The sequence below is a fragment of the Zootoca vivipara genome, chromosome 7 (genome assembly GCF_963506605.1).
Source record: "Zootoca vivipara chromosome 7, rZooViv1.1, whole genome shotgun sequence".
Lineage (NCBI taxonomy): Eukaryota > Metazoa > Chordata > Lepidosauria > Squamata > Lacertidae > Zootoca > Zootoca vivipara.
The window spans coordinates 54,438,222-54,451,618 of NC_083282.1; the positions used below are offsets into that span (position 1 = coordinate 54,438,222).

At 45.4% G+C, this 13,397-nt stretch overlaps 1 protein-coding gene across 6 annotated transcripts in view; it reads left to right on the plus strand.

Moving 5' to 3' along the window:
* Nucleotides 1–10,954, plus strand: part of SOX13 (SRY-box transcription factor 13) — a 56,881-nt gene extending 45,927 nt beyond the window's left edge. For 4 of the 6 annotated variants that reach the window (XM_035122772.2, XM_060277068.1, XM_060277072.1 and 1 more), the window contains 4 exons: nt 154–250; nt 1,951–2,094; nt 8,427–8,643; nt 9,413–10,954. In XM_035122772.2, coding sequence (XP_034978663.1) covers nt 154–250; nt 1,951–2,094; nt 8,427–8,643; nt 9,413–9,692 — 738 coding nt within the window. In that variant the 3' untranslated portion in view covers nt 9,693–10,954. The remainder of the gene's footprint in view (nt 1–153; nt 251–1,950; nt 2,095–8,426; nt 8,644–9,412) is intronic. The other 2 variants (XM_060277069.1, XM_060277070.1) reach the window with 2 other exon arrangements.
* Nucleotides 10,955–13,397: the final 2,443 nt, after the last annotated feature.

The window sequence follows — 13,397 nt, forward strand, 5'->3', positions numbered from 1 at the left end:
GTACTTTTGACTAACAAGAAGTAAAAACATACAGTCTTTATTTAGCAAAAAGTGCGTGCCAGTAAATGCTTCAGTTGAAGTTTTCATTCAAGTCACTCCTAACCTTGCTTGCCCTGGTAAAATTCAGTAAACCACCTTCCCATATGCTTTCAGGACCACGTCAGCTTGGATTCTTCACCTGCAAAAGAACAGGTGGATGAGACTTCTTTGCAGAGACTGGATGAGTCCATGCTAACCTGTGATGGGGATGGTAATGATAGTTGATCATAAAAAATTATCTATGGTAGAATTGGGTCCTTCTCCTCCCCCCCCCCCGACTTTCTGTTCCTCACAGGTGCTTCTGCTGCAGTTAACATATTTCAGGTCTCCAAAGCCCAATAATCGGGGCAGGAGAAAGGCAAAGCTTCTGAAAAATCCCATTTAGTGAGATTCCTCCCACATGGACTTTACAAGTTCTCAGCTTCTTTACAGTTCCACATTCAGCTGATATGCAGAAACCACATTGTGCTATCTATAGCTGGTGTGGGAGACTTTTGGCTCTGCAGACATTGCTGAACTACAACTCCCATCAGCCCTAGCGAGCATGGTCCATGGCCAGGGAGTTGTAGCTCTGCAACATCTGGAGGGCCAAAGGTTCTCCACACATGGCCTATAGGTAGCACAGTCCCGGCACCTCTCAGGTAGGTTCATTCTAAGAGAATGAGAGAGGAGTTCAAGAGAATGAGGGAGATGTTCATAGCATGGGGGGGGGGGGAACTGAATATAGAAACTTAATGTTATTCCTCCACACATTCTTGTCATTGAAGTGCGGCTGCTTGAACTGGCCCCACCTCTTGTCCTGCTAGCTCCAGGTTTCACCTTTGCAAATTGAGCAGAAAGGGGCAGATCTTTACTCCTTTATTTTTATTTAACAAAATTTGTACACTGCTTCACTGCAAATAAAACCTTTAAGTGGTTACAAAGCAGTTATCTAAAATTGGATTGCAAATAAAAATCAATGTAATATCTTGCTTATTTAAAAAGCAAAATGAATAAAACAAAGAGTTACAAATAGACAATCTAAGCTAAAATTATAGATTAAGATCAGCAATGTACACATCTTGGGTCAGCTTGCCTAAACAGAATTGCCAAAAAGAGTTCAGTGAAGGCACCTGCCTGTTGACAGTGCACAGGGAGTTCCAGAGTCTAAGAACTGCCACACTAACAGACTGTTTCCTTGCAAGTGTGGAGCAAACATTACCATATTTACTTGAATCTAATGCTCACCTTTTGGGGCCAAATTACGTTGCGAAAATTAAGGTTTGGATTAGATTCAACAGCGCATTAGACTCTAATAAATACGGTATGTGGCACCTGTATAAGCGCCAGTTCCACAGCTCTAGGTGGTTGAGTGGGAGGCATATATGAGGGTAAGGGGATCCTTCAAGTAAAGAGCTCCCAAGCTGTGAAGGGCCTTGTACACTGATAGAAGTTGGCCTGCAAATGGGAATGTGTGGAGGAATAACTTCTGAAGGAGGATAAGGAGGGGAGCCACTCAAAGGAGGAGGAATAGGGAGATATGTGTGGCAAAGGAAAGTTGACCAACTAGATTCCTGTGGGAAACCCTCAAGCAAGATTCATGCACAAGGGCCCTCTCCCCTCCTGTGGTTTCCTGCAACTAGTACTCAGAAGCACTGCTGCCTCTCACTGCGGAGGCAGACTTTAACCACCTATAGCTCTCTCCTCTATTAATCTGTTGAATCCTATTTTAAAGCCATCTAGGTTAGTGGCCATTGCTGCCTCCTGTGGAAGCGAGTTCCCTAGTTGAACCACGCACTGCACGAAGAAGTATTTTATTTTCTAAACCGAGTCTGCTGGTTGCGCCTAAACGCCCTGATCCTTTGCCAGTTCTGTTTGGCTTGGCTTTGCCGGTGTCTCTATAGTGACCGTTCCTTGGTCTTTCCTTCACAGGCTCACGGCATTTCCCCGAATCCAGGAACAACAACCACATAAAGCGTCCCATGAATGCCTTTATGGTGTGGGCCAAGGACGAGAGACGGAAGATCTTGCAGGCCTTCCCAGACATGCACAACTCGAGCATCAGTAAGATTCTAGGTAAGTCTCTGGGCAGGTGTCCTTATTCATTCTGCTCCCCCCCCTTCCCCTCTATGGCTTTTGGGATTCCTGTAAGGCACATTGTTAGCTCCATGCACCCTCAGGCAAGGAATTACTGCTAATCTCATGCAGGTTACCAGCAGGCTGTGCGCTAGGATAAAAGCACAAAAGCAAATCCTCCTCATATTCTCTCTCTCTCTCTCTCTCTCCCCCCCCCCTCTCTCTCTCCCTCTCTCTCAGCTGTCTTGATTTTTTGGCTCTGACACCTGAGCACACAAGCAGATGTGAAAGCAGCCTTTTCTATTTTTTAAGGTCTTTTTTTGCTTTAGAAAAAAAGAGAGCAAAAACCCACATGTGCAGAGGAAACCCATTCTCAGGGAGCTATAGATAGTTGTGGGCCCTTTTTTTATGCAAGCTAGTGACATAAACTGCTGGCTTTGCACTGACCTAGAGAAGCAGTTCTAGCCCTTCCTTGGCAGCTGTGAAGTCAGCCAGCTTTTCCCAGTAGCGAGCCTGTACAGACTTAGCACTTCTTCCATTCAGCAGCAAGCCTATTCTGTCTCTTGTTCTTTAGAGCTTTGCTGCTGGAAGAAGGAACAAAAAAAGGCTTCCTTCCAGGAACAGGATTCTGAGCTGTGGGTTGGTGGGAGGCAGTCTGTGGGCTGCCGCCAACCCAAGGAACTGGTGCTTGAAAACCTGGAACTTAGAAGAGAGGTTTCCAGTAGGCAATTTTCTCTCTTCACACCAGCATGCAGCTGACCTAAAGATGCCCGGCATGTGAAGTTATTCTGAAATTCACAGCCAGCAGAAATCCTCATCGGTTGGTACTGATGAGTACTAATTAGGTGGCAATCTACAACATGCCTGTATTCATTCTAATATGCGGGATTACCTGTGGAACCCATGGTGATTGGGCAGAAAGGATGGCTTATCACAAACCAGCCTAAGTGATAAGAGCAGTGCAAGTATCTTGCCTTGGACCACAAAGAAGCGAAGGGGGTGTGGATTAAATGAATCAGTGTAGGAGCTGCTCTGAAAGAGACATGGAAATGATGAGCAACCTGCATTGACTTCTTTAGTGCCTTTATTGGCATCACAATAAATTATTGGCCATCTAGATTTATCTCTCTTTATCACTGTTCCCCATAGACAATATTTTCCCTACCAACAGTGCTACACTAGGCCTTGCCTACTCCTGGATGAGCTCTGCCCTCAGCAACACTCATGAAACACATGCTTAAAACAAAGGCCTGTGCGTCAGGCCAAATCCCATAGCTTGCAGGTCCACAAAGTGTGCCCTTTGGACCACCAGTGGTCCATGAGCTTCATTGAGATGGCCCATGGTTTTCCTGTGGATTTATGGTTGAAGATGGGAGATGGCATATCCATTGCAGTGAGTACAGTGGAACTTTGGTTCTTGAATGGCTTAGTTGCCGAACAAATCTGCTCCCGAACGCCGCAAACCCAGAAGTGAATGTTCTAGTTTGGAGCAGTCAAGTTGGTCAACCGATCAATTTTACAGTTTTCTGCCAAAAGTTACAATAACTATTTTTGTGTCAACAGCAAATATCCTAATCTGCGAAGTATATTCAATGGCAAGACACACAACATGTGTACACCTGATAAAATGGATTATCTCGCTTAAAAATGATAATATAAAAGGCAACTCCCAGGTCTCAGTTTCTTACAAAGTATCACCATGACAACCCACAACATTTGAATTGAGAAAATAACCCCAGGTTTTTGCAGTGGCTATAGCAAGCTGAGCCACTTTATGCATGTTTTTCATTCCACAGAAAACCCCCTGTGTATGGCAATTATCCCTGTTAGCAAGCTTAACAACCATAGGGGCTTGCTTATAAAGGACCAAAATAATAAGTAGATCTACAGCTTTTGTACCTCCACAACTTTCCCATCCTGTTTTGCAAGCAGTCCAGGTAAACAATTCTAAGGAATTCTAAGGCCTGGCTGGGGGAAACCCTGAGGGTGAAGGAAAGCTTTTGCTCCAGTCACTGTGGCTTGCCCCAACCCCTGCCTGGTCCTCCACAACTTTTCTTAGACCTGGCAGCTGTATGCTGTTGTTCTGCTACATCAGTGTAGATATATGTACATGGTACTTTAAAGTTTAATTTAAGGGGGGAAAGACAATGAGCTTCTTGGGACAGGGGCCTGTCCAAAACGTTGACAATGGGGTCAGTAAAGAAAGGGGAATGATGACATGAGAACTCTTCTTAGTTGCAGGAAGCTCAGCTGTATCATATTCCCAGCTGGTGGGTGGTTTCCAGCCTAAACTATTGAGCAAAAATTGGCATATGCTCTGCCACTAGATTAGAATGAGATTACTTTGTAATCTCTTCTTCATCAGAGCCAGTAAGCAGGAAACCCAGTTGTAAGAACACATACCTCTGAAAACTCAGGTTGTGAGAATAAAGTACTATGAGCTTGCTATATAACAGGGATGTCCAGCCAGTAGATTGTGATCTACCAGTAGATCCCAGGCTGATCCTGATAGATCACGGGATCCTTATCATGTACAAAAAGTTCTGGGGTGGGAAGCTAAAAGACTCTGTGTGCAATCCTCCCCAAAACAAGCTCATCAACTCTGGGCAATCCACCCCACGCACACTCCTCCTCCCTCCAATGACAATGGGTAGATCACTGCCAGGTATATTTTGAAGACTGTTCCAATAAGCATATTTTGAGAAATCATATGATCACTCATCACCTGAATCTTAACCCAAAATTTAAGCAGAAGATTGTAAACTCTTGGATAATAGCATACACTCGGTTGCAATCCATGTCTTCTCAGAAGTAAATTTCTGTTGAACTCAATGAGGCTTACTGCCAGGTAAGTGGGCATAGGATTTGAGCCTTAAAAACATAGGGCAGTATTCAATTGCTACATCCACTTGCACAATGGGACTCCCCCACTCTCTGCCATGCACACCGCACACTCTCCCCAAATCTTCTCCAGAAGGTTGGGGGTGGGTGGGTCCTAGAAGAGATTTAGAGAGTGCATGGCAGCGAAAAGAGGGAGGAAATGTTCCATTGTGCAAGGAGAAGTCATTGTGCTGATGGAACACGAGTCTTAGTGCTAGGCTGGATTCTACCCTTGCTTTGTGTGACATCCAGCTCCTAGTCTGGTCTTTTTGTACACCACAGGTAGAAGTTAACAGTGCAATACCTAATATAGATGTCATGTTTTGTTAATGCTAAACAAAAATAACCCTCACTAGCGGCAGTGCAGTCTCATTCAAGCATGTGTTTCCCATGATGTGGCCTAGTGTTGAGCTGTCACATAGCCTGGCTGGTTATTTAAAGAGTGTGGTTTCTGAAGGAGGTCTCAGTCCACTGCTGCTGGGAGTGAACATGTTATGCTTCAGCACTCGAGGTTTGTGGGTTACTCTCCTCATGTTTAATCTGGGTTTGTGCATTGTTGCTAAAATAAAAGTAAGGGCTCTTTATTTAAAGGAGTGCTCTTAACCCACGTTGACCTTCCGCATCAAGGGGCCTTGTGGAAGACTGCCTTTTTCACCCCGCAACCTACAAATAGCCACTGTAATGGATTTGTGTTACTTAAACATTACTTATTTGAGAGAGCATATCTCAAAGTTTTCATGAGCTACCATGTTTCTCTGAAAATAAGACACTGTCTTATATTTATTTTTCCTCAAAAAAACACACTATGGCTTATTTTCAGGGGATGTCTTGGTTTTTTAAAAATTAAGTATGGTACAGTTTAACCTAAAAGGTTTAACTGCCTACCACTATGGTTTATTTTCGGGGTATGCCTTATATTCCTTGAATGCTTAAAAATCCTATGGCTTATTTTATGGCTACGTCTTATTTTCAGAGAAGCAGGGTGGCTGGGGGGGGGAGAGGCTGGGGGATTTGCATCAGTATCTTTCTGGCATAATCTGAAGGTGTGCGAATTTGTATCATGCCCACATGAACCGCAGAAGCTGAATACTTCACAGATATTAATGAATGTAACACTGGTTGGAGCTGATCATGCATCAGAAGGGCGCGGTAGAATCGACTAGATCTCTTCTGAATGCAGATGAGGATGTTGCCATTTTTTAACGCTCTCAATTTTAATTTTTATTACCTACAAGTAGAAATTGGGAAGAGGGAGATGCTTCATGGTGTGCCAGTTTCTGCTGCGAGGAAGGGTGTTTTTGTGGGTTTTTTTGTTCTTGGGTAAATATTCATAAATGGCACCCCTACCTGCAGTCAGAAATGATAATGGTCCATTCTGCCACCTCATTCAGCTGTATTTGCAAGTCTGGCCTTTGTGAAGAGATAACTCAGGACTCATCATTGTTTTGATTTTGAGCTTCTTTAATAGTTAAGTTCTTAGAATATTTAAGTTCTTATAATAGTCAACCCACCCTGCTTTGCTGTAGTTTCCCTCTCCAAGAAGCCTTGACCAAGTGAATTTTGTCCCTGCTTGGACGAAACCTTCCATATCTGCATTCTTGACACTCTTTCTGGTGGGAATGACAGTAAAGGTCACCCAGCCCAGGGAATTCGAGTTACAGCAGGGCAGCCTATTTTAGCTGTTGCACCTGCTCACCATACCTTGTGCTTGGAAGAATTCAAAAAAAGCAGCATAGGAAGGTGACAGGAAAGGTCAGCAGGAGGGAGGGGTTCTCATTAGCAATAGGTGGGCTTCCTGTTCACTGTGGCTTGTGGCCTTTTGTATGGAAAGGCTGGATTATCACAATGGGCTCTAGGTGGAGCAAGCCCTCATCTTGGTCTGGAAACTCTAGCAGCTGGTGCAAAATGCTATTTGTCCAGACAGGCTATCTGCAGCACATAACACCATGGTTTAAACAGTTTGCACTGGATACCCAAAAGAACCTCCCGGTCCCTTATATCTCTGCCTGGTCACTAATAGTAGATCTTTGGTCACGTCTCTGTTAGTGGTCCCCAGTGACTCAGATGCACGACTTGTATCCCCCAGAAGCTGTACATTTGGTTATTGTGGGCCTGATTCTGAGGCACTGCCTCCCAGCTGAGATCAGGCAGATCCCCTCCCTGTTAGAACTTCGGGCATTTGAAAATACCTTTCTATTCCAGCAAGCATTTTAAGGAAGTTCTCTGTTTTGATGTTTAATTTTCATTGATATTATTCACCATATGCTTTTTGTAATTTTTATGCACACCACTTAGAAACGTCGGTGATTAAGTGGCATATAAATAGCTGAAAGAAATAAAATTAATTAAATTCTCACTTGTCTGTTTTGGTATTTGGGCCTCACAGTCTGGCTCAAGTAATCCAGTGTTTGAAATGTGCAGTGCATCTCTCTGAAATAATAACATATGTAAACAACCTTTCTAAGTCAGTGTTTGCTGCTTGACAATAGCTGAGAGTTTCAAATGAAAACTTTTCAGCTATATGTGCTCATTACAAGGTGAAGATGTCTTTATTAAGCACGGAGTCTCCTCTGGATTTTGGTGGTTTGATTTTTGGTGTTCATCCTTTTGCAGTGGTTATCTTGTGCTTGGGTAATTTTTTATATTTTTTTGTGGATGAGCACTTTCATTATATTTGTTTAGTTTTAATGGATTTCATAGTATATTGTATTTTCTACATTGTACCTGTTAATAACTTAGTTTCCTTCTGTAGTGTGAAGTGATATTAACCATGACGTTAGGGTTAGTGTTCACTGAGGACATAAAACATATACCTTTTTAAAAATGTGCAAATTGAACACATGGAGGAATCTATGGTCCTTGCTCTTAAATGGATTGACACCTGCTTCTGCTCTTCTTCATTTAAAAGGCACATATGGCATTTTGCAAGGGGATGCAGAGATGTAGGGTTTGTTTTGTTTTTGAAATGGGTGCTCCATCTGGCATATTCATTGCACAATTTGTGGATGAACACTATTCCCTGTATAGGGAAGTTTTTAATGTTTGATGTTTTATTCTGCTTTTATATTTGTTGGAAGCTGCCCAGAGAGGTTGGGGCAACCCAGTCAGATGGGCAGGGTACAACTATTTCAACTACTACTACTACTACTACTACTACTACGTGATCTGCGTGTTGTAATTTATGGCCTGCTGAACAACCCATTTTGTTGAGTTCAGACTTCAGACTTGGAGGAGTAATTGCTTGCCTATATTTTTCATCTCCAACATCTCAAATCCATTTATTTTTGTGTCGTCCCTCCCGTTCTCCTTTTGTTTTAAGGGCATCCTCTCCTGTTTACATTAAAAAGCAGTATTTTGACTTAGCGCAGAACAGGCTGGCTATACGTGGCTGGAAGCAAGAACAAAGTAAACTGGTTAAACCTCTCCCTCTCCCTCTTGTTTCCTCTTTGCAGGCTCACGATGGAAATCAATGTCAAATCAGGAGAAGCAGCCCTACTACGAGGAGCAGGCTCGGCTCAGCCGCCAGCACCTGGAGAAGTATCCCAATTACAAGTACAAGCCCCGCCCCAAACGCACCTGCATCGTGGAAGGGAAGCGGCTCCGTGTCGGCGAATACAAGGCATTGATGAGGAATCGGCGCCAGGACGCCAGGCAGGGCTACCTGATTGCGTGAGGCTCCCTGTCCCTTCTCCCCTCTGTTTGCTCCCGAGCCCAGCCAGGAGCTTCCTGTTGCTTAAATCCGATTTAGGGAGTGGCTGATTTGGGGAGCAAAAGACAGCCCAGCACGTCCTCTGCAAAGTGCCCTTTGCACGAGCAAAATGTGGGACCATAAAACCTCTGACTGTGGCCAGCAAAGGCTTCCTTGGTAGTCGCCACAGAGAGGCATGCACATTCTTAAAAATAATGCCTTGGTGGCAAGGACACAGCTGATTTATTCTGACCCAGACAAACACTAAACCGGGGGTCTTAACTTTAAGCCTGTGGATAGCCTCGCTGACTTTGAAGGGATCACAAATGTGATTAAATACTTTGCTGGATCACATCAGCATAGCTGGCACTTCACAGAAGACAGGCAGCCCCGAAAGCCCTTCCCAGGATCTGGAAGCTGGTATCCAGCAAGGGTTGTAGCAGACACCTCCTCTGTTTCACTTGCATTTCCTAGAGGGCAGCATTGCCCAAACACACTGCAATCTAGGTGGAATCTAGACACATTTAGAAATGCTGTGAAAATGCTTTTAAAAAAAGTTTTGAAAAATATGTTGAATTTACCATAGGCTCATTATTGCCATCTAGTGTCATATTTGTATAATGCACTGCAAACGTTATATTTGCAGCTGTATAGCTGCATCCCTAGTCCCTTGTGGAGAGGTGGGGTGTATGTTAGTGGAGGAGCAGCAGGGAGGAGGCTGTGGTTCTCATGCTGTAATGTCTTTTCTAGACCTCAGGGCAGCCAGATGCCTCCTTCCTCTTCGGATCTCATGTACCAGCGGTCAGTTGGGATGCAGCTGGCTTCACCCCTGATGGACCACTACTTGCCCCGTGGCATGGAAGCAAACATGCCGGTCATCATCAACACCCATAGCCTGAAGCCAGAAGAAGGGGACGGGGCTGAGGACAGTCATTCAGTGCCCGATGGCGAGATGTACCACTACAGCGAAGAAGAGGATTCGGAGGGCGAGGAGAAGAGCGATGGCGAGCTGGTGGTTCTCACAGACTAAGCCGGTGGTGTGAAAGTGGGGGGGAGGTGTGTGGAAGCAGGGGACTTCACCAGCCTTTGTCCTCTTTCCAGCATCAAAATAATTAGCTGACTTCGGAAGAAGGCAGGAGAGGGCCAAGGAAGCGAGAAAATACCCCCAGGTTCTTCCGCTGTGTGGCTGCAGATTCCCGGGAAGCAGCCAGGCCCGTGGGTAGTTGTACCGAGCTGCTGAAAGGAGAGGGGCGGTAGCTCAGCAGCATAGGAGGGCACACTCTGCGGGCAGGAAGTCCCAGGTTCAATCCCTGGCACTTCCAATGAAAAGGTTCTTATTCTGAAGAGCCATTGCCAGTCAAAGTAGACAATACTGGGCTTGATGGACCAATGGTCTGACTCAGTGTTTTCCTAGATGTTTTATATAAAAGACAGACATGGAGCAGAAGAAAGAGAGGATTTGAGGATTTGACCTGTGCGAGATGGGTGTCCATAGTGTTCGTAGGGCTTCTTGATCATTCATCATCTTCTCTCTTGAATGGAAGGGATTTTGGCTCAGGCTTGCTGAATGTGCATGAGGGTCAGGCTCAAAGAGAGGTGCCATTCAAGGAGAGTGTCTTGGAATGCAGATGACATTGCGACTGCTGAGGGACATCGCTCCTGCCCTCTGGGTGGAGGCGCAGGGCTCTCCCCCCCAAACTGCTGTGAATTTATATAAGAGGGAACAAAATCCATTATGGACTGGCAAGGGAGTGCATACAACTGGGAATATAACCTGAAGCCGATCCAGGAATGTAAGATCTCCTGAATCCAACTAAGCAATATAACACTGATCTTTTTGCTCTTGGGAGCAAATGCAAGACTGGGGAGAAGTTCACTTCCTAGCCACAACTGCATGTGTCTTCCACGCAGCATTCAGTTGTGCTGTGGCTTAGCAGCAAATCTCTCCTTGTGTCCATTGCTTGCTTGATCTCCTTTCCTTGAAAGCTGGTGTGTGCAGCCAGTTGGACAGAGGCCTCACCTGCTGGCAGTCTGGCCATCTGCACCAGCTTTTAGTAGCCACACAGTCGCCACCAATTCATCTGACCTCTCTGGGGCCTTTCATTTTTGCTCAAACCAAAGGCCTGGGTGGAACGCTTGTTCCCTGTGTGTTCCGGATGCCTGCCAGTTCTGCATCTCCCTCCCCACCCCAGCTCCACTTTTGTCCTGTGTTTGTTTCTTTCTGCTCCCACCGGCCCTGCCAATAAATTCTCATAGAGCCATTTTTAGCTCTGGACTTGAATGAATAACAACGGACCTTCTACCCTTGGCAGCCCTGGCCCAGTTTGTAAAATAAGGCACTGCCCGTTTCCCTCCTGTGCTTGTGTGCTTGCCAGTTCTCAGTATACACAGCAGCAGGAGACACCCAGCAGCAGCAGCAGCAGCAGCAGCAGGGTCCAAAACTAACTAGGTCCTTAGTGGAGGTCAGGATCCCTTGGCCATATCTGTGAGAAGAGGAGAATCCCAACTCGGGAAAGAGATTCTTACGGAGTTAGTTCTAGTTATGCCACCCTGGTTATGTGTCCCCATAGCATCAGATACCATGGAGTTTAATGGAGCTTCCTCCCAGGTAAGCGGATCTAAGATGGCAGAGGTAACAGCAGCTGCCTGCCTGGGATGTGGTGACTGCTTCCCAGGCCCCCTCTCGGGAACTGAACCCTGGTTTCCCATCACCTGTGGTTGTTACGGTATGCAGAGACAGTACCATTGAACATTGATAGGGAGGCATTAGGATGTGCCTCCACTGCCATGGTCTGTGCTTACCATGTTGGCCATGGGGAATCAGGGTCAAGTTCCGGCAAGGAAGCCAGAGAAATGGTTAGCACAGCCAAGGGAGGCAGCAGGTGCTTGAGTTCCCCTCTCCTAACCTGGGGAGATGGTGAGGAAAAATAGCAATATGGGACTCATTCAAAGCCCAGTAATTTGAATAGGTACATTTTAAAGCCTTTAATGAATTGGTAACTCTAAAAAAAACTGTGGGCCAATCACACACACCCTGTCAGGTGTGTTTAGATGTATTTCGACGTCCACCCTGTCAACTTTCTGTACCTGCTGTGGTCAAAACACAAGCCCTTCCTTGCTTATTATACACAAGTCCTCCTTGGCCCAGTGCTGAAGGGGCTTCTCCTGCATTCCTCTTGCCCAATTCTACTCCCATTTATCCTTTTGTGGAATTGGTCAAAGCAGCTGCAGTAGTTCTGGTACTGATTCACATTGTCCTTGGCCAATGAGTGGAGAATGCTGAATTTCACCACGTGAAACGAAGTGAGAGGGAATGTAGAGGGTCATGGTCTTAGAATATATAGATGTATAGTGTGTGTGTGTTTGCATACACCCTTTCCCCCCACCTCATCACATCTTATGACCTTCTTAAACTTCTCTGTCTTCTCTGACAATGTTCTAGCACAGGCATCCCCAAACTGCGGCCCTCCAGATGTTTTGGCCTACAACTCCCATGATCTCTAGCTAACAGGACCAGTGGTCAGGGATGATGGGAATTGTAGTCCAAAACAACTGGAGGGCCGAAGTTTGGGGATGCCTGTTCTAGCAGAAGCCAATGCAGAATATAAAAGCAGAGATGCTCCAAAACATGGGAGGCTTTTGCTCTCTACTGGCCAAAGATGGAATGGCAACGAGAAAGCAAAAATAGTAGAGACAGTTACTCTGCCTCATCTCAGTAGTGAAAATGGATAGTCTCTGGCTTTTGACAGGATGGCCGTCCCAAATGGGAATCCTCCTCCCTCGTATCTTGGAACAGTGCCTGTATACCGCATCTTTGGATTCCAGATGTGGAGATGAACAAGGAGAGAAAGGAGGATTGAGTTGGAGGTAAAAGCAATTCAGCTCCGCTTCTATTTTTAAGATGAAATGTATTTTCAAGAAAAACTCCATGTCAACTGAAAAGTCCTTCCTTCTTTTGAGCAAAATAATTTACAGTGGTACCTCGGGTTACAAACACCTCGGGTTGCAGACTCCGCTAACCCAGAACCAGTACCTCTGTTTAAGAATTGTACCTCAGGGTGAGAAGAAAAATTGCGCAGTGGCGGTGCGGCGGCAGCGGGAGGCCCCATTAGCTAAAGTGGTACCTCAGGTTAAGAACGGACCTCCAAAACTAATTAAGTTTGTAACCAGAGGCACCACTGTATTTAAACATCAACCTTTTTTATCCACATGACCCAACCCAAGGGACCAAGATTTCATTGCTTTCCTTGCATCACAAGCAAAATGGCACTTGCAAGAAGAGTGGCAAGGTGTTCCCCCATTTTTTTTTTAAAAAGGTGAAACCTCTAATTAATGCCCTTGCAGCTGGACCCTCGTTCACAAAGGTTTATTCCTCTCTGAGTGTGTTAAATCTTTGAGATATCACACCAGACTCTTTGTTCTCTTTGCGACAACAGACGAATGCAGGAATTCCCTCTGGAATCTGCCCTTGTCTATCATCTTCCCATCATCCGTGTGACCTGCGCTGGCTGCTTTGGCTCCCCTGACTGGCTTTACCTGCACCTCCCTGGTTATTTATTCCTCCCCAACTCTCAGTTATGTTAAAGACAGCTTCATGAGAGCAAAGGAAGGCATGACACAGGCTCAATGGAGAGGAAGTGAGTCAATTAGCTGGGGAATGGGTAAGGTTTTGCCTCTTGCTGTTTTTTTATAAACACATCCATCTCCCCACCTGCCCACCCTGGTGTTCCTGACT